This window comes from Panthera tigris, chromosome C1, assembly GCF_018350195.1.
Source record: "Panthera tigris isolate Pti1 chromosome C1, P.tigris_Pti1_mat1.1, whole genome shotgun sequence".
In the NCBI taxonomy this organism is placed as follows: Eukaryota; Metazoa; Chordata; class Mammalia; order Carnivora; family Felidae; genus Panthera; species Panthera tigris.
This window is the reverse complement of record NC_056667.1, coordinates 123099298-123126623: the sequence shown is the minus strand read 5'-3', so window position 1 is coordinate 123126623 and position 27326 is coordinate 123099298. Positions and strand designations below refer to the sequence as shown.

At 40.6% G+C, this 27326-nt stretch overlaps 1 protein-coding gene across 1 annotated transcript in view; it reads left to right on the top strand.

The window, feature by feature from the left end:
- Positions 1–27326, top strand: part of NCKAP5 (NCK associated protein 5) — a 676395-nt gene that overhangs the window by 610099 nt on the left and 38970 nt on the right. Inside the window, exons 12-14 of the mRNA XM_042993887.1 lie at positions 735–4507; positions 5263–5440; positions 12736–12811. Of these exons, the coding sequence (XP_042849821.1) occupies positions 735–4507; positions 5263–5440; positions 12736–12811 (4027 nt within the window). The remainder of the gene's footprint in view (positions 1–734; positions 4508–5262; positions 5441–12735; positions 12812–27326) is intronic.

Genomic DNA, 27326 nt, shown 5'->3' with positions numbered 1-27326 from the left:
TATGTGTTTCACAGATGTTCCCCTTCTATCAAAGAAAGTCATGAAGACCCAGAACTATCAAATTTTAGAATGGAAGGGACCATTAATATAGGGACCAACTTGCTTTTCCATTTACCCACTCTACCTCTTGTAAATACTGTACAATGAGGTCATATTTTCTTCTGATTATTTCCTAAGTGCACCTTCAACATATCTTCACTATTTTGGTCTTTGCCATCCCACTTCTTCTACCTGGAGATCCTTTCCCCTAGGTTTCAGCCAAGGCAAACTCATCCTTTGTTTAGGGCTAGGGAGGTTTGAAACACAGACACACACACACACACACACACACACACACACACACCAAAAATCTTCATATATGCCTCTCATGGCTTTTCCAAACAGGGGTTTGACCTCTCTCTGAATTTCTGGAGTTCCTACTACATTCATACTCCTTGTTTGCCCCCTTGACTTCTGGTTATTTGTGTCAAGTCTCCTCTCCTCTGCTGGCTTGCTTGCTCCTTGAGGGCAGGGTCCTTATCTACTACTTTATTACATCATGGGCTACTTAGCTCAGAAGCTGGCAAAGCAGAGATTTGCTACATAGTTAATGATTAATTACCATTAATTAATTAAGGTATGCATTTATAGAGGAATACTGAACCACCAGAATGAAGTCTAATCACGTACTTTTCCTTTTTGTAGTTGTGATCCACGTGATTCAATGATGTCTGACATGTACTTTTCTTTCCTAGAAATCATCACAAAACTGGGATAAAAGGCTAAGTATTGACTCTTCGCTCCCAAGTGGCTTCGCTAGTCCGACAGATGAACTACCTCCCACTCGTATCAAGGAAAGTCACATTTTGGAAGGACTAAGAAAGCTACAGAAGCGAAAGGTGTTACTTGAACCCCCGTCAGTGATAACAAAATGGGGTTATAAAGATTGCATGAACTCAAATGAAGGAATATATTCTCCAGGAATTAAGAGTAGCAGCATCAAGGGGTATCCCCCCTGCAAACCAACTGACACGAGGAGCCCCAGCAAGGAGCCTCACGAGACATTTGTCTATGACACAGATTCCCATGATGATGCTGATGAGGACTCTTCCTCCTTAGCCTTGCTCCAGGCAGCTCCAAACCAGAGCTGCAGGCTGCACAGTCATAAATTAACCCACAGTGTTTCTGACAGCCTATTTGGCTGGGAGCTGAATAGAAAACACTTTACAGAAGGTATGTCCTCAGTTTACCCCAGGGAAAGCCCTGAGAATCGGACCAGTTGTGCCAGCAACTGCCCCTTGGAGAGGATGCTGTGCCCAAGTGTGCAGGCGCCTCAAGTACAGAGAGAGAGGGAGCCACGCGGTCAGGGCCATGTGGCTCTCAGTCTACAGCTTTCAGACACCGATGACAATGAAGCCTTTGATGAATTGCACATTGGTAGCAGTGACGAGAAAAGCCATTCAGACTTGTCACTGACTGCTGACACTGACAGATCCATGGAGAATCTGGACATCCTTATGGGATTTGGAAAATCTCAACTGGGGTCTCCTGATGAGGAGGAAAAACAAGTGCCCATCCCCTTAGAGAGTAGACCAAAGACATTTAGCTTCATTAAGCAGCAAAGGGTTGTAAAAAGGACTTCTTCAGAAGAATGCATTACCGTCATATTTGACGCGGAAGATGGCGAGCCCATTGAATTCAGCTCTCACCAGACTGGCTTTGTCACTGTTACCAGAAATGAAATTTCTATCAATTCGGCCCCTACTGGACCCAAGGCAGAACACACTGAAATTTTACCTCAGGGAATGGCTCATTTACAGCCAGGAGCTGCAGCAAGAGACTACACTTTCTTGAACAGACCTGAAGAGCAAACTGAGAAAAACATTCCAAAAGATGACATAGATAATGTTACTGTGGCACCCACTGACTCTTTCAGCCCCAGGACAGTCACACAAAATACTCAGCAACCAAGACCAGCCAAACCAACACTCACTGTGTCATGCCAGAGTAATTCTAGGTCTTCAGTGTCCATGGGTATCTATCAAAAACAAAGTCTGACAAAAATCCCTGCCAGGGGCAAGTCTTCACCTCAGAAATCAAAAATGATAGAGCCTGAACTCTCCTCAAGAGTGCCCTCATCGGGCCCAGTGTCTCTTGAAAAATCACCAGCCTTAGCTCCTGGGAAGCTCTCACGGTTCAAGAAGACTGAGGGCCCAGCACCCCTTTTTGATTTGCAGCCAGATTCACACATTCCAAAACACCCTGGCCAACTTCCTCATGGCTCCAAAATGTCCAGCAGAAAGGATTGGGTTCAGTGCTCCAAGAGTCAGATTCCAGCATCACAGTTACTGCCAAGGCCCCTCAATGAGCCAGGTGACAATGGAGAACCCCCGACAAGGGACAAACACTGTGACCCTGGGCCAGAGGCAGGGATGAAATCACCTCCCCCCCCACCCCCTCCAGACAGGTCAGGCTCCCTTCTCATCAGGCCCAGTTATGACTATTTGCCACCACCCTCATCTGCCAAGCCTGACACCAGGGTCCCCAATGAAACAGCAAGGACCATATTCAAATCCCCACCTCTGAAGGGATCCTCTGCTCCTATTATCTCTTCTAATCAGATCATGACAGAAGTGCCAGGGAAGAAACCTTCTGTGGCCTTCAAAAAGCCTATCTTCACTCACCCTCTGCCCTCCACAGAAAGAGTGATTCAAACCAGATGTTCCGCTCATACCCCAAGCAGCTCATTTGCTGTGATGGCCCCAGGGCCCCTAAAGGTCTCTCCAAAGAGAGGTGTCCCCAGAACCCCACCTCAACAAACGCTTGGGATCACACAAGCAGACACAGGGTTACGGACTCCCAAGAATTGTCCTTCAGGCCCTGAGCCACTGGAAATATCATCCCCCAAAAGTGTGTCCCCAGGAAGAAAAGGACAAATGAATGACTGTGTCCCCACCTCACCCAAGCCTGCCTTCTTAGGGGCGAATGAATCACCATCATCTCAGGGTAACAGTCACTCATCATCACCCTCCTCCAAAAGCCATAACACCCCACATGGTTGTCAAAGCGCTCATGAGAAAGGGCTGAAAACTCGCCTCCCGGTTGGGCTCAGAGTCCTCATGAAATCTCCCCAATTGCTCAGGAAAAGTTCTACAGTGCCAGGGAAACATGAAAAAGACAGTCTGAATGAAGCCTCTAAAAGCTCTGTGGCTGTGAGCAAGGCTAAGCCAGAGGATGCTGGGAATCCAGTGAGCATGGAGACCACAGTGGGAGAAAGAACTGTGACTCCACTGTGTTTTCAGGCACAAGGCAATTTGGCTGAAGGGCTTCCCCTGGAAACGGCAATGCCAGAGTCATTGGATAATAGCATCCTTGAGGCTGATGGAAAAGATGGGGTAGAAAACAGGGCTGTGAAAAGATCCCTTTCCTCCAATAAGCCACACTTAAAACCAGCTCTAGGCATGAATGGAGCCAAAGCCCGCAGCCAGAGTTTCAGTGCTCACTCGGGTGACAAGCCCCCTACTCCCCCCATGGAAGGGCCAGGCAAAGTTCGAACTCAGATTATTACCAACACCGCTGAGAGAGGCAACTCCCTCACTCGACAGAGCTCCTCCACGGAAGTCTCGCCCAACAAGACCCCTTCTGCTCCCATGTCTGACAGTCTCCCCAGTGTGGGGAGGCCTCTGGGACATCTCTCCACCAGGCAAGCCTCCCTAGGGAGTGCAGGCAGCAGCCCCAGTAACCAGCATGGGAGCCCAAGCAAGTTGCCTTTGAGGGTCCCTCCAACATCTGAAGGGCTCCTTGTCCCCTGTGGAATGGAAGACAAGCAGGGCTATGCAGAGGGAGGATGTCCCACCATGGCTGTCCCTGAGGAACCAAACAGTGACCACTACACATGCCCACCCACCCCAGCAGATTGCCCACGAGCCCCGCAGAATCCGGGGAGGACAGAGCGTCCACACAGTTTTGAAACAAGCAGGACCTCCAAGCTAGAAACTTCTGGAATGTGTCCAGATACTTCTACAACCAGGACTGGTGCTGTGAGCCCCGAAGCCCCCCTCTCACCCACAATTGAAGAAAAGGTCATGTTGTGCATTCAGGAAAACGTGGAAAAGGGCCAAGTGCAAACAAAGTCCCCCTCTGTGGAAGCGAAGCCAAAGCCGGGGCCTTCTTTAGCCAGCTGGTTTGGTTTTCGGAGGAGTCGACTTCCAGCTCTCAGTAGCAAGAAAATGGATGTCTCCAAAACCAAAGTGGAAAAAAAGGATGCAAAAGGTTTGGGGTTTAGAAACAAACAGCTAAAATCGGAGAGAAAAAAAGAGAAAAAGAAGCCTGAGCTGCAGTGTAAAATGGAAAATGAGCTTGCCAGGAACACTAGGTTGGCACAGAGTCCAGACAGTAGTTTACAAAGCAAAAATACTTTGAAGACCCCACAAGACGTCTATGACCAAACGAAGTTTGAACCAAGAAGTAGACCCAGCCCTGTCACATGTTCAACGAAAGATACATTTATGACGGAACTTTTGAACAGGTAAGGTCTTGGCAAAGAGGGTGGCAGTGTCAAGGGGTCCCCCCCCAAAACAGGGAGGGTCGTTTGCTTCCTGCACATGAAATGCTGGTCAAGCATGTTTTCATGCAAATAGAAATGCACAGTGGCAGCAGTCTTTTGTACATTAGCCAGAATTTAAACAATGAAATAAAAGTTAGCCATAAAATGATAATTTAGTCCATGTTACTTTGTTAACCAAATCAATGGTCTTTGAAATTAAAGAATGGTAAGTTTTATCAAGGTTGATAGAAATTCAGCCTACACTGGGACCGTGGATTGTACCCACATGGCATGAAATGGAACAAAATTACACATACGTTTTAAGGTATGCCGACCTCATTGATTGTGCCAAGCAAGCAAACGTATACTTAGAAACGTTCCAGAGGTAATTACATTTCCTGCTGATCTCAAGCCAGACATGTATTTAGCAATCACTCTTCAGTGGCTTTTATTTTGCTCCCTCCTTCCCCCATCTCACAAGCAGTAAGTAAGTAAGTAAGTAAATAAATAAATAAATAAATAAATAAATAAATAAATAAATAAATATCAAATCTAAACTGACACACTCCTGGGATGTCAGGTGAAGATCTGATCAAGGCCACTGACAAACATTTATCACTCAAAGGTTTAAAGACAAAGAGATACAAAGAGGTTACCTTAAACATCAAAGGATTGGGAAAAGTAGTGATTGAAGAAGAGCAATGTAATTTATCAGAGGAATCACTTTCTACCTGCAGAGTTGATAAGAAAGCCGCTCAACAGACAGAAAGTGGATCAAATAATGTTTCCTGCAGGAGTGTGTTAAAGGGCAGCTCCCAGGGTTCCTGCCTCACCAGCAGCTCTACGAGCACTCAAGGAAACCACAAGAAAAACATCAAAACCAAAGCCGATGTGGAAATACCGAAAAGCTCCCTGGTAAGTGCTCCCCCCATCCTGGTTATGAAGTGAATCTGGTTGGGTTCTTTCTAGCTAAGCTGATGGCAATGTACAAGCACAAGATTATTGGGTGAATGGGGGGAGAAAGTTCAAGGAAAAGGAGAGACACCTGGTGACAGCAGAGAAGTGAGAGCAATATTGCAAATGGAGTCGCTGCCTCCAGGATCTTTTCTGGGTTAGCTGCCTTTCAGGGCAGTATAACCAGAGTGCCTGCAACTGACAGGCTGGTGTCATCTTCAGATTAGGCTCCCGTGCAGGGGATTTATTTTGATGATCATTTCCTTCATTTCCAACAACACAAAAAAGCGTGGACATGATTATAAAACATAATAGTGCTAAACAATTGGAGAGATTGTTGGCTATTTTGATGGCTCGATTTAAGCACTGTTCTTTTTTTTTTTTTTTTTTTTTTCTGAAAGCTGTATGTACCAATTCCTCTCACCTAAGACAGAAAGTATTGAAGAAATCTATTTTGGAACTTGATTCCCTATTATTGAGTCTCTTAATTATGAAGTGAAAAACTCAACTCAGGGGTAATTTCTTTTAAGAAATGAAAGGGCCTGGGTAGCTCAGTTGTTAAGTGGCTGACTCTTGATTTTGGCTCAGGTCATGATCTCATGATTCATGAGATCTGGTCCCAAGTCTAGCTCTGTGATGACAGCATGGAGTCTGCTTGGGGTTCTCTATCTCCCTCTCTCTCTTCCCCTGCCCTGCTCATGTGTCATGTGAGCTCTCTCTCTCCCTCTCTCCCTCTCTCCCTCTCTCCCTCTCTCCCTCTCTCCCTCTCTCCCTCTCTCCCTCTCCCTCTCCCTCTCCCTCTCCCTCTCCCTCTCTCAAAAATAAATATTTAAAAAATGAAAGAGTATTTTTATATTTCCCCAGGATATGCTTGTTTCAAATAATATTTTGGTTTTAAAATTACCTTAAATTGCATTTGCTCTCCTTACCTTCTTTCTGTTCTTGCATAATTGATTTGGTGATATTTATTGTTCCTTTGTATAAGTTTTGAAGCACTTCCACAAACAAAAAGAAATTCTTTTTATAGAATTACTGTATCCATATGTTTTTGTACTATAATAAAAGAGATTGTAAAATATGGTACATACTACCATTTTCTTAGGGAAAACCTGAAATATAAAGTAATTATACATTTTTTTTCTAGAGTGTTTCACAGGAGATTTTAGAAGTAATCATGATTGGCATTCATTATTATTAATTACTAGTTTAATTAATTCTTGATATTTAGGATCCCTTAGAATTTCATAGACATAATTTAATTTAACACAAATGCACATTTTTTTCAAATAGCTTTGGACTCAGAAGAGCTATAAAGTCAAATGCTCTGAAGTCATATTGCAAACTAGGTCCTTGCAAAAGGCCCCCCCCCCCCACCTTTTGCCTTTTTCTTCTGGGCTTCCATGGTATCCTCCCTTCTTTGAAAATGTAAATGTCCCCCGCGTTGTAAAATCACAAATTATAAGCATATGTAAGGCTGCCCTTGTAGTGTCACCGAAAGGAAAGAGAGAATGAACAGTGTGGAAACGTGCAATATGCCAGAAATTCAATCCAACTGATCTAAAACTTTGATAGCCTGGCAGAGCCTCTTATCAGAGGCACTCAATTTAACTATGCCCCATTTAATATGTTTCTGACAGCTTAGGGTATATATCTTTGCTGCACAGAAATACCAAAAAAACAAAAAACCTTTGTTTGGCTTTCACAATTTCATTTTTACTTTCTCGTTACTTCCTAACACTACAGTAATTTCTGTGCTTTTTGTCTCTCGTCTTCAGTCTTTCACTGAATTACTACATTTCAGGGTAGTAATAAGTGTCCTTTGGTCCTTCCAGAATATCAGCAAGAAACATTCTTATTATTTTCTGTGAAGTACAAAGATTACTTAACCACCCCAAAATACATAATCAATAGGGATATGCTAATTTTTTCTAGTTAGCTGCAAGAGGAAATTAGTCATGCTGGGAAGCTTTTCCATACAGAGGAATATTATTAACCTGGATAGTTGACCACCTAGTCTTTTTTTTTTTTTTTAATGTAAAATGCAGTGGGGTTTTTTTGTTTCATCTCCATAATCATCAATGTGGAATGGACTAAAATTACTAATTTCAGAAAGGACATTGCCATAGTCTCCTTTGGGACTAGTACAAGACTAGCAGTGAAAACCTATTTATTATATGTTATCAGCCTGTACAGGAAGGAAATTAGTTGCAAAATAGGATATATTGTAATACCATAGCACATTGATGGGAATGCCCATGAACCTCTTAAAATTCAGAGTTTGAGGGAATTTTCCCCTACTAGAGCTCAAGGTAAATTTCCCATTTGCTTATTTTAAACTCTATTGCAGAGAATCTTTCTGACAGTATTCACTCAGGATGAAAACAGTAGCTACGCATAATACATTACGTGTCACATGGGTTTTGTTTTGTTTTGTTTTTTAGTGAAATCACTGTTCAAAATGTTATAATATACCACCATCTCTTCCCTTTACACACCAAGACTATATTCAGTTATGAGGGTCCTCAGGGACTGTATTCTAATCTATGCTGATACATGAGCATTTCCATACATGTAACAAATTCATGTATGTAGCAGACCTGCACTGCATTCACTGGTAGCTGCATATCAATACCCATTTTCAGGATTGCTAGATACATTTTAAAATATGTGTAAAAGTCCCATTAATTCTTTGCTGAATTCAATCTTTTTCTCTTTTCAGAACCTTAATTAGAGGCTTATGTCCCCATTTAGGCCATCATTCACAGACCACTTAGCTCTAATTTTTGTGTAATTTAGACAAGGGCCATGTTACTTTGTACTTCTACTTGAATTATATAAAATCATGACAAGAGGGGAAAAGGCATCCCCAGGAAAGATTGCATAGGTATTAAGTAAATAAGAAAGAAAGAAATGCACTCTACTTGCTATGTGTTATAAATCCTTCCTTCCTATGGATTCAGATAATTTTGTGTAATAAGAAGTCTCAAGGGAAGACAGCTCCAGGCTCCTACTTGACTATCACTGGACAAAATAAAAATTGTTAACAAAATTAACGAGATCGTATACCTTCTTCATGCGCTGGGAAGAGATGGCCGTTTTAATATGGGTATTTTAATTTAAATTATGAGTATTTTTTTCAGCCAGTGTCCCATAGTGTGAAAAAAATCACATATGCTAATAAAAAAAGCATCAAATACTATCCCATGAAAATGATACGGTGGTGATGAAATAGCATAAAATAGTACAATAATTACGCAAATTGTTATCATCTTATTAAGTTCTGCAAAATGTTGTAATTTCAACATCCTTAATTGAACAGTTCTGTACTAAATGCATTTTGATGCTAATAAGAAGCATGCATATTTTGACCTCCTCCTGCAATTTTTTTTAAATGACTAACTTTTCTAAAAGTAATGCCTTTTAGAGTTTTCCTTCCAAAGATCGCTTCTTGTCTCACTTAGGTTCATTATATTCTGTTCTTTTGCAATAAATGTTGTTTTCTGGGAAGCAGTTTATGTTGGGATGATTTATAGAAGACATAGAAGCAGAATTCCAAATGAAGGGTATCCCCAAATGTTGGGTGTGTGTCTGTGTGTGCATGTGTTGAATTATTTTTTCCATTTTCCTCCAGGGTCCTTTGTAAACTCATTCCTCCCTGCCTTTTCTAATTGTAGGGGTGAATAGAATATAATGGGCACAGTGACACTTTACTGGTTTCCTGTTAGGGATTAGTATTTGGTACAGTTCTTGGCTACAACTGCAGACCCCAAAAGATGGACAGAAGTTAGAAGTGTACCATTAGAAGGCCCCTGACATACTGACAACAAACTTAAACCAAAAATAGCCCATAGTTATTGCTTGAATTACCTGCTACTTCTTATCAAATAGGACATTACTGACATTAGGTTGTGTCTGTTTCTGGTAGAACAATGCTTGAGAAAATTCTACATCTCTAATCACTATTCTTTTCTGAGCCAAACTTCTGGGTTTTGTGACCACTCCTATCTTTGAAGGGCTTCGTCATGTGAAGATCGTCCCACTTGTGCCTATCTTTGGCAAATTCTTAATCTTGAGTTGGCAGCCCCTGATCCCCAGCAAAGTTCCTACAATGACTCACCAATACCCAGACCCTGTGCGATCAAGAATGAAAATTCATTTTAAATTCAGCCGATGAAAAATATAATTAGCAAGGGGAATCTGCTGCCAAAACAAATCATGCCCCTCATTTCCATAGGCAAATGGATTTTTTTTTAATTCCTCGCCACTTCACATTGGAATCTACTTGTATAGATGATTAGAACCAACAAGTATGCCATTCTGAGGCATGCCTCATTTTCCACTCCTTTGCTAGTTCTTCACCCATCTCCTTTGGATTTTCCTCTCATGGGTCATCTACTCCTCACGGGTCATCAGCCTAGGAAAGCTGAAAGAACCAGGGACCTTGTCTACAAGCCCTGTTCCTCTGATAAATACCCAGAGGCCACGTTTAACATTTGCTGTTAAGCACAGAACGCCCTAGAAAAGTTCTGACAGAGAGCTGAAAGGTAGGACAAAAGGATGGCCTTTTTTTTCTGTCTTGAATATGATACTTGGAGAAAAGTGGTGGTGAAGTTCCACAGATTGGTTAGGAAACAAGAAGGGAAGGGAAGCAGGGAAGTTAAACACACACACACACACACACACACACACACACACACACACACACATACACTTGGAAAATTTTTGCTACTCTTAAATAAAAATGTTGCTTGTATATACGTGGAGTACTGCCTACATATCTAACTGGCAGACACTAAAAAAATATCCTAGTTCTTGGGAAGGTCTAGAAAGGACATCTGTGACAGTATCATGCACTATGAAAAATTTAATTATAGCAATGAATAGGGGCCAGGAGCGCCCCCTCTAAAACTGAAATCCTTTCTGACCTTGAAGAGATCACTAACCCTGTATGAGCCTCTTCCTCATCTGTAAGATGAGAATCTTATTTTAATTATTGGAATCTTTAGTTTAGAATCTCACAGACTGATAAAGATGATGATTCATCTACATTCCAGCAGGTTAGCAGGGCACCCCCAGTTTAGGAAAACCTAAAGGAAATATTATTTTACATAACAGGTAAGGAAAAACATTAAATATGTTGGCATAAGAGTTGGTATGCACTGAAAATACAAACAGATTTCCTTGATGTGTCTATAAATGAGGTTGGAAGCTTCAGATTGGGTTGATGGAAATGAAGGTGTTTTGGGATCCCTTTTTCAGTGAGTCTTTTGATCGCCTTGTCACAAACAGATCCCTGAGCTAGGCAAAGCTTGGAAGGCAAATAAGTAACACATTAGCCTTGCTGATGCTCATGGCATTTTTCTTCTCTGCTGTGCATAAATGTCCACTACTGAAAACAGAGATTATTGATGAAGGCTTTCCCCCCGACCACACCCTGCCCCGTTCCCTAACTTTCCTCTTCTGGACATGCTAACAAACAGGGGGATGCCTGCAGAGCAAAAGGCTGATGAGGAAAGAAAGTGAGGAAGCATGGCCTCTGGATATTGAACCCTTGGTCTCTCCTTGTGAGGTTCAGGTAGCCATCTACATACTCTCTTGAGTCCACCACCGTCTGACTATCAGCATATACAGAATAAGCACCAATTACATTCTGATATTGGAACTGCAGTCTTAAGATATAAATATTGGTCTTATTCCATTAAATATGAAAAATAGGTAAAAGCTAAATGTATCTCAAGATCATTATGCACCATATGACTTTCAACATTGCAAGTATGAAATAAGAGTTTCTTGGCATTCTACTCAAGCCCCTGCACATGTCCACTGGCAGCCTCTAATGCATGTGCCTAAGCAGAACTCCATTGCATTCAGTGCATGGTTCACATCATTATCATTGGCTGCCCAGGTGACCGATGGGGATATATTTTAAAAGGGCTTTTTGGGTCATTCTGCCAAGGACCACAAGCTGCCTTGATATTGAAGCCAAGTCTACTGGCATAGTCAAATGGACATTTGAGAACAACAAATTTCCCTCAAATGAACACAAATCTGGAGTCGGTACTACTTAGTTTGAATCCTGGTTCCACCACTTGGGTAATTACTTGTCTGTTTCTTCAGGAAGAGGAGGCTAACAATAGCACCTAGCATTATTCTAAGGATTATGAGATCATAGGCATTAAGAGCTCAAACAGCTCCTGCTCTATAGTATTTAAGAGCTTGCTTTTTAAATTATGGCTGGTACCGGGGCACCTGGGGGGCTCAGTCGGTTAAGCATCTGACTCTTCTGCTCAGATCATGATCTCATGGTTTGTGAGTTTGAGCCCCACATCGGGCTCTGCACTGACAGCTAGGAGCCTGCTTGGGATTCTCTCTCTCTCCTTCTCTCTCTGCCCCTCCCCATCTCTTGCACTTGCTTTCTCTCTCTCTGTCTCTCTCTCTGTCTCTCTCTCTCTCTCTCTCTGAAAATAAATATACTTAAAAAAATCTTAAATTACGGTTGGTACTGATAATGTTATTGTTGCTACTACTGTCACTAGATTGAGAAGGAGGGGACCTGAGTTGTAATCCCAGCATTTCCACTTACAATATGTTTATGGAAACTTACTGGATCTCAGAATTCTCATTTGTAAAACACTGTGACTTTATTCAGGTCTCTAGAGTTCTGCTGAATGCTACCCCCTTCAGCATCTGGATATTTCAACTGAAATATAAGGGGAATGTTTTTGACCTAAAAAATCGATATAAATGTGTCACTGCTCTAGTCCACTAAGCATACATCATAGTCACCTTATGTTTCATCACAGAAAGAACAAAAAAAATAATTTTCTTAGAGAGTTACATTCCAGGAAAGGGCCAGGAGATCTAAGTATATTTCTTTCTTCTTATTAAAATAACTTGTGGTGAAAGTCACTGTCTCTGGAGGAATTATATGTCCTTTGACTCTAATTTTTCCTAACAGCTATGACTTTATTAAGTATTAAAAGCCAACGCTATTATCTCTAATTTTTTTTGGAGAATTAGTTACCCTGAAAATCCTCATTTTCAGGTCTGGGGTTATATTTCTGAAAATATGCTCTTGTGATTAAAACTTGTCATAAAGCCAAGTGAATGAAGAATCTTTGTATATGTATATGTACATACACAAGCTGACTCACACATGCCCACATTTGTTACAGAACCAACCACCATTCTGAGGATTGCGGACAATCTGTTGAATGTAATAAAGAAGAACTTACAGTATTTTCTTCTTGCCGCAGATAAAAGAAGCAAGCGGAGACCTGCAAGAGGATGAAGATGTGATCGCGGAGCCCACATTTCAGAGCCACATCATAGGTAAACATCCACGTCATGTACATCTTCATGGGTGATATTTTTTTAATGCAACCTTCTTGCAGACACAGTGTGTTCCTACAGAGCACGTCCCATGCCTCACCTCTGTGAGCACTGGGTCTTAACCTCTCACACAGGCTTCCTTTTATCTTCTCAGGCATTGGAAGCTACCATAAAGTAAGTGGTTCAAAGCAGGACCTATAGAGAAAACATGCGTGTTTTCAGAGCAATGCGCTGCAAACTGATGAGAAGTAGGTACTTGTCAGGATGAAATGGAAACAATGCTGAGTGTAAATAATTTCTCTGAGGAAAAAAATCAACTTTGAATCGATCCAGCTTCTATAATTGTCTCAAGAAGCATTCTGCACAACTGCCATAGAAATGTGGGGTGGTAGCTTTCTTAAATGGAATCATTTTTTAATTGAATATGTTTTACACACAGAACCTAATAGATTTCGGTGTACATGGCTTGCTGAAACTTCACAACTCATTTTCTTCATCATTTCTGTTAGAACCCTGATTACAAGTATCCGTGTGTGTGAAATAAGTTTGATTTGTCAGCTATTTCTTAAAATCGTGCCTAGGCCTAGGTGGAAGGAACTCAGCTTCCCAACACGAAAAGACTTTGCTGACCTTTTGCTGACCTGTTTTCAGCAGCCAGGAGGTAACTGGTGGGGTAGTTGTCTGTGACTATAATCCTTGTCAGGTGATAGCAGCCACCTTGGATGATGACAGAATTAGTTTTTCCTCAGGCTCCAAAAATAGCTATGAAAGCAAGCATGCCAATTAAGGAGTTTTACACCAGATACCAAGGCATGATGGAATAATTTCTTCTAATCACATTTGGGTATAGCAGTTGATATCGAATCCTATGTTCTAGGGCATGACAGCCCCACACATTTCTGGTTTCTAGTCTGGTTAGAGTATCCACTGCTCCTGTATCTTCAGCTGCCAGCTTCAAGCACCTCCCCACTCTTTGGGTCCTATAGAGACCCTCCATGGCTGGTTTTCTCGTGTACCCAGAAGTCTTCTGCAAACTGTAACTTACAGTTTCTCTCAGAGAGTTATTGTACCCCCACAGCTTAATGAGACCAGCACTCCATTATTATTCTTTCCATTTGTAATTGAGGAGCCAAAAACCTTAACAAACAGCTGAATGAGTGCAGTCTGAATAAGATTATTATTCCAAGAAGACATCTTTTATTATAGTTGTCAATGTAAAATGCTTAAATTGGTATCAGTTCTGTGTAGCTAGCTAATATGCAAGTTAAATATTGTTTAACAACCTTCAAACATGACACTATGTAATGCCCTGCTGGATCATCATTTTTCTATAATGAGGTGTTCTCGGGCCTGTAAAATAACATATAAAATTCGAGGCTGATTTTTTTTCAAAAGAACTACAGTAATGTATGCTTTCATAGGCTAGTGATTTTTTAGGTTTGCATTGTTTGACCCAATAGCTAGTCGCCACATGTTGCCATTTCAGGTTCAGTTCTAATTCATTAAAACTATGTCATATTAAAAATTAAGTTCCTCAGTGGCACTACACACATTTCAGGTGCTCACTGGCTACATATCCTATGTGGTCTGTGTGCACATTTCCATCATCACACAGAGCTCTGTTGGAAAGTGCTGCTTTAGATTACTCTCCTGGAAGTAAATTTGGACCATGCTTATGACAGAGACCTGACCTGGTCTTCACACTATGGAGATTTATCTCCTCAAACTAGGGGGGAACTATGTGAATAAGCTGCTATCGGCTACCAATAAAACAACAACTGCAAATCTGAGTAATCATTATATGGAATAAAGCCATTTGATCATTTTACACAATTAAAAAAACTGGAAGAAGGAAAACATGAAAGATGGGTAGCAGCTCAACAATGTTATCAAAAGCCCTGGCTTTTTGTCCTCAGACCTGTTGGGTTGCAAATTGATTTCCACCACTCTGGGCATTCCTTTATATTCAAGGCGCAAAGTATAAGGAAGAGTAAAAGCTCCATCACAATCCACCTGCTAGACTCCATCTTACATGTCGTTGAGGAGAACCAGATTATAAAGACAATCCTAGCTGCAAAGGATGCTGGGAAAGTCAGTATATTGCTACTCTTTATTGCATAAGGTAGCAGAGAGAACAAGGTTGAGAACATTCCCTGGGTTAATCAATCCATAAGATCACTGCAAACCTTGTAAAAACTTCATCCATTTGGAGACTGAAGGAGACTCAACAAACAAGTGGGTATTTCTCTTTATTCCACAAGAATGACTGAGAAGGTATTTTTAGCATGCTGGTAAACCCAATATTCTTCATTTTGTCTAAGCTAAGTATTGTCACATAGCCTCAAAATGTTATATAAGCATAGAATATGCTTTGCAACCGAGCAAATCTAAATATGTTATCCTTCTAACCAAATAACAGCTAATGTCATTAACAAAGAAGAATAATCAGAAAATTTGTGAATCTGAATGTTTACATTTTTGTCATGTTAGTTTAATCAAAATATTAGGAGTTGGTTATAACATAAAGTAGCATTAACTAAGCCTGCTTTATATTGAAATTCAAGATTCATAAATTAACTAAAATAATACAACTAGTTTTTTTTCTTTAAAATCACCCTGATAAATGTCAGACTTCCATGTTAATAAACAACAAGAAAATGACTAGCCCAGCCTAATAGAAGTGCTATCACAAATGATCATAAAGCTCATATTTCTAATTGTTCTTTCCTGCTATTTAACTATAATAGGTTCACCCTGTGTATTATATTTATTATCTAATGGGATTAAATGATCAGTAGGAATTCAAAAAACATTGTTTCATATTAAGAACACTGGCCAGTGATAGTATCAAAAATAATCCTCTAAGCAGAGGCAGAGGATCTGGAAATTCCTCTAAAGAGGAGGAAATGTCTTTTGAGGAGTTTAAGGAAGAAACCAAGCAGAATTGAATGATATCCAAGAAGACAAGGATTCATGGTAGGCTCTAGTGAAATGAAGGATATGTATTATTTTCTCCAAATTTAAAAGAGTTACAAAGAATAATCTGTCCAAAAGCCCAATGGTCAAATGTCCCAGTGCCCCATGGCTGCATGAAATCTGTTTACCCTCCCCTGTTGGTTGGTTGCCCTCTTTGTCTCTTAGTTCTAAAGGAAGGCTTCTGGCTCCTATGACCAAAGGAGAGCATGACAAAGGGCATTGTCTAGCCCCAAGAATCTGGCTTTCTTTGGGTAGCTCTGTGGAGTTGCTTGGTACCCTCCTACCCACCTCAGGAATTTCCCCCAAGTGATCTTTCTGTCCTCCTCCTTTTTCCATTCTTCCCCAAACTGGCCTTAGCCAGCAGCTAATATATTATGCAGGAGGATAACAGGTACTCAATAAAGATCCCCTTTGACTTACTTACCAGACTATTCACCAGTTTATTTCCATTTTCCCAGGACATTTCATTTCACTATCCCTTGCTCTCTCCTAGACTTTAGCTAGCCAATCTGGTAGACTAACTCACATCAGTGGAGTAATAGGTGAAGCAGGTATCTTTTCAGGTCACATATTTGCATTACAACAAAGACTCAAGAAAAGTTTTACCTCCAGTTAAGAGGAACTCTTGAAACTTGTATTAAAGTTTCAGGCATTCACATCACTGGTTTGAGCAAATTATGGGGTGAGGAAGAAAGGACAGAATTAACCTGATTTCAGACAATAAATAGCACAAGGCACAGTGCCAGGGAGGAAAAATTATTTTGTCATATAACTGTACTTTTGAGAAATAGACTGCCTGAAGGCTAAGCAGTGGGACAAAGCTGTGTTGAGCCAAGTAGAGAAGATTTAGATAACCGGCTACAATCACCATTTCACCTCTGCCTAATATACAGACCTCATTCTCCTAATCTTTTCTCACTCAGCCATACAGCATGGAATCCACATAGCATTGTGCCCAATCTGGAGTTTGATACAAACAGAAAGGATGAAAGGGTCATATGACACATAGTTTCTATTGTCACATTCCAATGAAGGTCAAGGAATGCAGTAGCTTCTTCACACAGCAGAGGAGAGAAGGCCTGGACTGAAGTCAAAGTGTCTCTGGCTGTGGTTCTTAGGAGAGAAAGAGAAAGTCTCACAGACTCTTGAATCAAGTACCTCAGTTACATGGAGAACTTAAGAATCAAAACCTAGATGTGGATCTCATCCGAATGGAATGAGTTCTGGAACCTATCTTATTATATTAATATTGATGTGGTTTGGAGTGTTGGGGTTCAGAGCCTACGGCCAACATTCTTGAGATGTCTTCGGTGTAAAAAGGTGATTTTATTAAAGCATAGGGACAGGATCATGGAAAGAAAAGGCTGCACTGGGGCTGTGAAGAGTGATCATATAAGATTTTCTGTTCTATGGAGGGGAGATATTAGGGCTCCAGGAAATTGAGTCTATAGGTTTCTAGAGATTGCTGTTTTTCTTGTAAATCATTAAGACAATTGCAAACATATTGCAACATGGTTGGGGCTAGGGGGTGCAAGGGTGTTAGCTTTGCTTTGTCCTTAGCTTGCCTTTTGCTCCCTCATCAATATTAATGACCTAATACAATATGGTCAACCGTCATTATCTGTACATAGATTATACAGCTTGAATTACCCAGACCACAATTATTTTCAATCCAAGACTGGATTTCCCTTAATTATTAGTATCAGTAGGGTTAGATTCAGATGGAAGTGAACGATACCCCAAAATACAGTGGTTTAAATAACAACAGAATTTTCTTGCTGTCACGCAGGACAGTCCAGAAGAAGGTAATCCAGGATGTTAGGACAGTGCCAGACTTCTCCTATCTTGCCCCTCTGGTTTATATGTTTTCCATTCCCAAGGCCGCTTCATGGTTCAAGATGGCTTGAAAAACCATTCACTTTCCAACCAGCAAGATCCCTTTGTGAATACTTCCTAGCGGTTGACCCATGCCTTCTGCCATTGGCCAGTATGTAGTACATAGGATAGGAAACATGCCAGGCAGCAAGCCATATGTCCAGGAGGAAAAACAAAAAAGGAAGTTCTTTGGAAGAAAGGGGCAATGGCTTTCAGAGGACACATACCATTTTTAGCCTGCTGCTCACCCCCTACCAAGCTTACCTCCTTGGTAGAAACATAAATTGTCACTGTAATTTAAGAAAACTATAGAAAATAAATTTGAAGAGTTTTTGGAAAATACAGAATTTTAATGATGTATGCTTAGTTTTTGTTTTGCATGACCTGAGCAACCACTCTCTATTAGTATAGTTAATCTTGAGTAACTTTTTGAGAAAATATATTGATCGGGGATTAGTTTGCCACCACTGTGTCTATGAGTAATATATACTTAGTCACCCACAAAGTATATAAAGGCTCACATAAATCTTCTCTGAAATATAATGTATCTAGAATTTTCCTTTCTCTAGATTTAAAACCAAGAGGGTACCAGGCCTTTCAGGACTATAGGTGCCAGTCAATTAAAGTTAATGATAATAATCTGTCTCATTTTGAGAATATTACCAATTTTCCCACTGAGAAAACTTGAAAAAAATCAGGAATTTTGTATACAGGGAGTGTCATTCATACTAAAAATAAAATTAAAGCATATTGTAGAAACTTGATGAGACTTTTACAACTTTTGAGTAGATGGCTATTTAAGTCAAATGTCACATTTTAAATAGTGTGCCGACATGTTTAAGCTTAATTGTAGAAAGGGTGAGTTATTGATCAAAACAAAATGTGAGTGGGAAGTACAAATGTTCTCAATAACAATTTTAGTAAATGATGTTCTGTTGACTGCTAACAGACTGGCACTGAACTGAGAACTATTTAGATAATAATGTCTATGGATGGGGAACAAGATGGAGTAGTGTACCTAAATTGGACATCTAAGAGGTACTATAAAGTAATAGGTTGGGAAAGGACACTTCCATGTGACTACATAGAGTTCTGCAATTTACAACTGCAAGTGACAAACTCTAAAGGGGAAGCTTTGCATCTGACAGCCATGACTACCTGTCATGAAGGTAGAACCATGGAAATAGGACCATCTGATTTCTTCTGACAAGGACTGGAAAGAGTAATATCAATTTTCATCCATTGAATATCTATTACATACTAAGTCCTGTGCTTGGAATATTACAGGTCATCCTCCTTGGTTTTGCTTTTGTTTTGTTTTTTTCATTCCTTTGTGGCTGGGTTTCTGTTGTTGTCATCTGTAAACTTGTTTCTGATAAGTACTTCCCTCTAACTACCAGAGAGAGTCACTAGCTGAGGCTCTGGTGGAGATTTCTGTATTTATGAGCCTACTAAAGTCTGGTCTGTGACTCCCTTCCTCTGTTTGTTTTTCTTTCACTAGAGATAGAGATTTGTAGACTTGGAGAGTTGAATGTATGACTTTTTTTTTTTTTTTTTTTTTACTCCTGGAAAATATTTGCTCCTATAGATTACACCAGGAAGCTGAGTTCTATTTAGGTCCACAAGCCTATACTGAGTATCTTCTACAAACCACTACCTGGGTTAGATGCTGGGGATATGGGATGAGTAAGACACAGTGCCTCTACTGTGCGAACAGCCATCTAGTAGGGAGACAGAAAAGCCAACAGATACACTGTGATCATACATTAAGTTACAGGAATACTCTGCATACATATGAGTGTACAGATTGGTGTAGAATCCAGCTTTGGTAAAGCCAGGAAGGTTGATTTTCATGTGTGAGGAAAAGACAAAAGTAAGAGAATAAGATATTGAAGTTAAAGTGAATTTTCCATTTACACCAGTGTTTCCCAAACTTTGCTACAAATCAGAATCCCCTGGGAAGTCTTTAAATATGCTGATGCCCAGGTGCAGCTGAGTGGCTCAGTCTGTTAAGAATCTAACTTTGGCTCAGGTCATGATCTTGTGGTCCATGGGTTTGAGCCCCACATCAGGCTCTGTGCTGACAGCTCAGAGACTGGAGCCTGTTTCATGCATCTCCTTCTGTCTTGGCCCTTCCCCCCCAAAGTAAATAAACATAAAAAATTTTAAATATGCTGATGCCCAGGTCACACCCCATAACACATCACAAGCTCTGGAGATAAGAGCTACCCATTAGTGTCTTTTTAAAGATCCCCAAGTGATTCCGGTGGGGAGCAAGGTTTGGGAACCACTGCGTTAAAGGTTAGGATCTCATCAGCCAAGGGGACAGGGAGATGTCTTTCAACTCAAGGGCAAGAGGGTAAGCAAAGGCCTGAAGATAGGAATGTGGCATACTGCAGGGGATGATAGTTAATGGAACACCAGCTTGGCTAGAGTAGAGAGTAATTTTTGAGAATAAGGTACAGATACAGTTGGTTTGTAAGATGGGACTAGATTGTGGAGACCTTGAAAGCCAGCCTTAGATATTCGAAATTTATCCTACAGAATAACACACAAACTGTGGAGATTTTTAAAGAAAGGCTAACATGATCAGAAGTGCCCATCCAATCACTTTCATGTTCATGTTCCAACTTTTAAAATTGTAACACCTTTTTATATATATGCACCATATTGATTCCTCCTGAATGGTGTGCTCTGATGAATAGAGTCACATATTTACGTGAAAGGGTAGACACCCAGGATTATTTAAGGGTTGCCAAAGGGGTCTCTGCCCCAAAAGATCTCTCCTGGTAGCATATTAGAATTCCCTACCCTTTGGTGACCCCTTTAGGAAAGGCCCTCAAGTGGCTTGTTACACAATACCTGGTCTCTGGAAAGGGTGCACATTGAGCCTCACTGACTAATAGCAGTAGTGCATTTCTCAGCTTAGTACCAGCAAGACCCTAAAGGGATGAGTCATGAGGCTGGTATATTCTCCTTCCAGGGAACTGAGAATCAGAAGAAGGAATAGCTTGACATTTAGGAAAGGTAAGCATGGTGTTCTTCAGATGGAGACACTCAGCTGCTGGAGGCAGAGGCAGACCTGAAGCCCTAGTGGGTGGCAGGAATTAACCCAGGTGCGAGAAGGGGAAAGGGCTCACCAAATAGGTAATGGTAGACACATTAAATAATTTTTGCCCTTTTTCCCACATTTTTCCAAGGCCTATCACTGTACAGTGTAAGTTGGAGAATCTGAAATAGCTATACATAGACCTCATTTTGTAGAGTTCCCTCAATTTCTTAAGAGGAAGTTCATTCAATTAAAGCAAACATAAGCACGTGTATGTAACTTATGGCACAGTAAGGAATAGGCAAAAGGTCAAAACAAAGTCAAAAAGCAGAGTGCCTCAGACCCTGAACTAGAAACCTGCCCAGTGTGACAGTAAATTCTAAAAGAAGTAAGATGGTCATATATGAATATCTGCTGTTTATTAAAAACTTTCTATATGCTAGGCACTGACCAGCGTATTTTATGTATGTTGCCTTGCTTTATCCACACAGCAACCCTGCAGCTTAGATACTATGGTCACCCTTTCCAAGTGGGGAAATGGATGTCTTGAAAGGTTACATACTCTGTTCAGCAACGTGGCTGGTATGGAATGGAGCCAGCATCCAAACCCAGCTCAGTCCATAGCTGTGAACCAAAGCAACCCCCAAGAATGCTAAATGATGGCTAGGTACTTTTTTGGCCACCTTGCAGGCACCACAGTTCAAGGATCCCTTTAGTAGATTGCTTGGTTGGGGGTTGAAAACTCCAATAAGCCCCCGGTTCAATGAGTGAGATAGGCCAGACTTGGCATATACAAGCATATATTACATGAGTGATGGGAGTTTTAAGGAATGGAGACAATACAACGCACCCCAGGGGAGCAGCTACTTGTCAATTTCCATTGTCACTGTAGAAGAAGGCTGGTCCTATGTAACCAAGTCCTTCCATTTTTCACCAGAAGCCAAAAAATATAGATTTTTTATGTGACATATGATACATTTTAAAATGCGGGCTCAATTGTAAAAAGCAAATCTTCAGAGACTTTCTTTTATCTGGCAATATTTCAGATTAGAATTTCAAAGTCCTTTCCCAGAATTTCACAACTAAAAGTGTAGAATATAATATAAAAATACACATATTCTTTTAAATGCATGGTGGAGCTGCCTACAAGGAATGTGTCAGAGGCAGGGATGGCAAGAGAGCTAGAATCCATGGCGGGGAGTGGGGGGAAGTGCTGTAACCAGCACTTACCCCAGGGTCTGATGACCAAGGGCTTGGGTGACCAGCTGTCCTAGTTTGCCTTCACTTTCACTTAGTACTGAAGTCCCTCAGATATGGATGACATGGAACAGTTGTCATCCTCCCTGGAGCCTGGTGTTAAGGAGCTAAACTATTGACATAATGAGAGCCCAGGGGCTGAGCAGGGCAAGGTGTTAGATCAAAAACATGCCTTCCCCACCCGCATCAGGCTGGATTCCCAAGAGCAGTGGCAACAAACCCAGAGGAAGACCGTAAGGATAAGCTCCTAACTTAGCCTCAACTCAGTCTTAACTCTAGCTGAAGAAAGAAAGAAAAAAAGGAAAAAAAGTCTCCTCTGAAGATTGAATCCTTAGCTCACACTCCTGTGGATCAAGGCACTCATTCACTCTCTGTGTCCCCTAAATCCCCCAGCTTGAATTTTTTTTAAGTGTTCTGAACTGTGCTTTTAAATACTACAGAGAAGAAACTGGAAGAAACTGGAATAGTTGAGACATGAATGGCAGAATATTAATATTTTTCGAGCCGTGCAACCCCACTGTTTGAGAATATTTGAAATTTATCGTAATGAAAAGTTTTAAAAAGCGCAGACTCAAGGTGATAGTGCTTGTAGGAATCTGGCAGAATCCAATGCAGATCTTCTCTTGATGCAACCACTCTAAACTTTACACATGGATAAAATTCCAAGGAAGATTAACTCACAATAGAAGATCACTAAGAAGGGGAAATAACAATTTCATTAGCGAGTGGCAGGGAAGAAAAAAAAGGCAAGCTATAGAATAAGTCCTGCATTGACTGCAGAATTGAGAATTATCCAATAGAGGATGTAAAATAAAAATATTTTATGTATTCAAAGTAAACACAAATGGAAATGAACAGTAACAAAGAAACAAACAAATGAAAGTTTGATATCAAAAAAGGATACAAAGAACTTCAAAAAATCAAAAGCTGTTAGTATTGATTACCACTGATGAGAGTGTTACTCAACTAAAAGACAGAGTTGAACAATTATATAAAATGTGTCACAGAGAACCAAGGGGGTGGATAAGTGAAGGAGAGGGTAAAATACATTAAGTAAGAGGTGATAAAATCCACATGCATCTAATAATAGCTCACGAAGGAGGGAATGGAATGAGCAGGGTGAACATAATATCAAAAGAATTCATGACTGGGGCACCTGGGTGGCGCAGTCAGTTAAGCGTCCGACTTCAGCCAGGTCACGATCTCGCGGTCTGTGAGTTCGAGCCCCGCGTCAGGCTCTGGGCTGATGGCTCGGAGCCTGGAGCCTGTTTCCGATTCTGTGTGTCTCCCTCTCTCTCTGCCCCTCCCCCGTTCATGCTCTGTCTCTCTCTGTCCCAAAAATAAATAAAAAACGTTGAAAAAAAAAATTTAAAAGAATTCATGACTAAGAATTTTCTAAATTAAAGAAAGTTACTGATTCTCAGTTTCAGAAAGCCAAATTAGTTCCAAGCAAGATAAATAAAAGGAAATCTACATATTGGGATAGGGATTTTATTTCCTTCAGATACCTATCCAGAGGTGGGGTTGCTGCATTGTGTGATACCTCTATTTTCTATTTGGAAGTAAAATCACTATCTCAAAGTGACATTTGCATGTCCACATCCACTGCAGCGTTATTCACAGTGGCCAAGATATGGAAATGATCGAAGTGTATCAACAGATGAATGGGTAAAGAAATTGTCGTGTGTATGTATGTATGCATGTATATGTGTGTGCGTATATATATACACATATATATATATAATACACATGTAATCTTTTAATATTCATTTTTATTTGGATAGCCTTATTACAGTTTTGTTTAGTTTTGCTCATTATACAACTAGAATCATACTGTCAGTATTCTGCATTTGGCTTTTTTTATATCAACATTGTTTTTGCGATGAATCTATGAGGGTACATGCACCTGCTATTTATTAGTTTTCACTGCTCTATAGTATTCCATAGCATGCATATTTTAAAACTTATCCTTTCTACTGTTGATGAACATTTGGATTGTTTTCCATTTTTTTCTATTATGACAATGTTTCTGTGGTCACTGTGCCATATATTCCCTGATGTCCTTGCCAAGATTTTTTGAATGGCCATGTCTTTCAAACTTTTAGACAAGTATCCACAGTAATAAATGTTTACATCATAAATCAGTACAACTCTGTAGATGAGCTTATATATAAATTTAATAAAAATGTCATTTTTTTACTGTAAAAACAAAAATAACATGGAAAGTGGATGAGTAACATGAAATTCAACACTGTGATTGTCTTATGAAGAGGTAGGAGTAGAAGGATATGACCAGAGAGGAGCACAAGAGTGTCTTAAAAACACTCTTTCTGTTGTTAAGGTTGGCTATGGGTGTTCTTTTATGGTGGTGATTTAAATGAATCTATATGTTGTATCTACTCTTGTATTTATAGTATGTTTGACAATTTAAAAAAAAAAAGATAAAAATTAAAATACCATCCAAAACAAAACACAAATATATTTTGGCAAGTATCTGTGGGCTGAATGGGCCTTCCATTTATCCTTCTGGTCTATACCATGCATCCGTCACCGCACTCCATTCCCTCCTACCATTTGGCTGGCCCTTTATCATCTCCAGAAGAGAGACTGGCCTAGAGAAGAGGGAGAGGGGAGGAAAGGAACACGGCCCTGACCACCCATATTAAGTTACTCATCATCAATTCTGAAGTACATCAAGTGTCAGAGGAATAAGTCAGAAACAGAGATTGTGGGAAACTCTTGAATTTTTGTCTTTTTCTTGTCCAGTCGACCACAGATAATTCTGAGTTGACCACACATTATGGATTGGCTGAACCAACTGTGCTTTAAGTGCAGTTAAAGCCAGCAGTTCTGCTTATGTGTGAAGGTGATGAAAAATTAGTGACTGAGAAGTAGATGTGATTTAGGAAGGAAGGAAGGAAGGAAGGAAGGAAGGAAGGAAGGAAGGAAGGAAGGAAGGAAGGAAAGGGAGGGGAGGGAGGAAGGAGGAAAGGGAGGGAGGGGAAAAGGAAGGAGAGAGAGATCCTGCCAGAGAGGAACTTGTAGCTTTCCAGACACTGGGAAGGCTCTGTTCCTACTGTAAGAACTCAATAGTATATATCTGATGAAAAAAACAAAAACAAACAAAAAAAAAAAAACCTCAATTAAGGTGATCCTCACATCCAGTCCATGGGGAATCCCAGTAATACGTTCATTAAGTCTGGCACATTGGAGCAAATACCTTAGCACAAGGGAAGTGTAGAGTGCCAGAATGATAGATCAGGTGAAGGCAATGGAAAATTGTAGAGATGAAAATTGAGTTGTGTAATGAAATATGCTACTAAGGAAGGAAAGAAGAAACGTGATCTTGGGAATAGGGTGCTCTTGACTTGCATGAATCCATATTCAAGAAGCGTCCTAGAGAAGAGAACAGGATGCAGAGAAAGGAAGGCATCTCAGTGACTCTGTTACAACATGGAACTGATCAGGGCACTTTTTAATGAATCATACACGTGCAAGTAGGGCTTAACTGCTGTGAAAGACAAGCCCTCATTTGTGAAAAAGGTAGTGCCTGAGAAAGTAACTTATCAATGTCAGTCTTAATTTCTTCCATAAGCCCACTGATAGAATTTGAGAAGACTCATTTAGCAATCATCTTATCAGTGGTACAATGCCTCTCCACTCATTTTGCACACAATCAGATAAAAGGATGATGTTTGCTTTATCTATGCTTTGCCACCCTGGTACAGCTAAAAGCTTTCGGGAAGGGGGAAGAACAAACAGAGAGGTTACTGGGTTATGAAACATTGTTACAGCCAAGCCAGCAGCATTGAATCAATTTCCAATATGTTTCCTATGTAGCTAAAACCTATACTCTGGAGATGTTATTGTTTGATTATAAAAGCAGGAGGAATTTGAAGAGAGACTTTCATGCCACCTTGATAAACAGTCTCTGCCTGTAACTCGATTGTGTCAACTCCCAAATGGAGGGGAAATATGCTTTAAGGTGACTTTCTGCCCATTTGAAACTCAGCCATGTGTTCTGCCTTCAGGGTCCATTTGGAAGGAATCCTATGTGTGTAAGAACACATTTGGAGTGGGCATCTGCTGCCCTGCTTCTGGATGAGTGGATTACATTTCCAAAGGTGTTAATTCCCTTCACCACTGACCCAGTCATCAGAATGTTTCTCCGATGTCAGAAGTATTTTGTGTATAGTTCTGCTTCAAGACAGGTCACTTTCCTATGTAAGTTATAATTTAAAAAATAATAAATACAAGCACTCTTCATATACTGGGTTACATTGGAGTCTGATTTTAAAGAGAAAAGTGGCAAGGAGGAGGCAGTGTCCTGAGGAAATGAATGGAGTCAGGATCCAAAGCCCAGTCTGGGATTTTATGTCTTAGTGCAAAATGCTGCATTTCTCTGTTTCCTCAATCATAAGATGAGAATTTATTTTACGTAGTCTCTATTTTTTTTTTTTTTTTTTTTGGCCCAGACCAATTTCTAACACTCTTTGAGGGAATGGGGGTATACCTGATCTTCAAGATGCCAGTCCATGTCAAGTCCCCACTTCTCATAAATCTGTGAGAAGACGAGGTTTCAATCACAGTAAAGGAGAGTAAAGGAGAAATTTTCAAAACATGCTCACAATTTCTGGGCTGGACTTAGTCATCATCTGTCACAGTAGCGTCACCCATCGTGCATTTGCCTAAAGTTTTGCGGTTTTTTTTTGTTGTTGTTGTTGTTTTTTTAGTGCTCCCATGGATCCCCTCAAATCCCAGCCAGGGGGATGCAGTCACATAGGCCTATGTTCCAGGTCCCGCTTTGCCACCTAACAGATGCTGTGATCTTGAGCAAGCTCCTGAATTTCTCTAAGCCTCCATTCCCTCATCTGCCAAACAGAGATAACAGAAGGACCTACGTTGAAGTGTTGTTGGAAGCAGGAAATGAGCTTTTTGCAGATGAGTGCTTGACAGCTATGCCAGGGGCTAGCAAGAACTCAACTCTTCGTCTTCATTGTTAGTCTAGTTATTATTAAGATAGATACTGGGTAAAGTATAGGTATCTATGGACATCATTTTCTTTCCTTTTTTTTTTGTTTTTTTTTTGTTTTTTTGTTTTTAGTTGTAATCATAGCTATGACTTATTACAGTGAAGGATACAAAGCAAAACCACCAAAGGGAAATGTCATATGGAGCATCACTGAGAGGTAATGAGGCCCAGGCCTCCAAGGGTCCCCTTCCTGTGGGCATGCTAAATCCCCCCAGCAACAAGTTATGACAACACATGTGAAATGCTATCCCCCTGAGAAGCTCTTGAGAGACTCAGAGCCCAGCTTTTATTGGGGGCTGATCACACAGGTACCATCTTGACCAGCA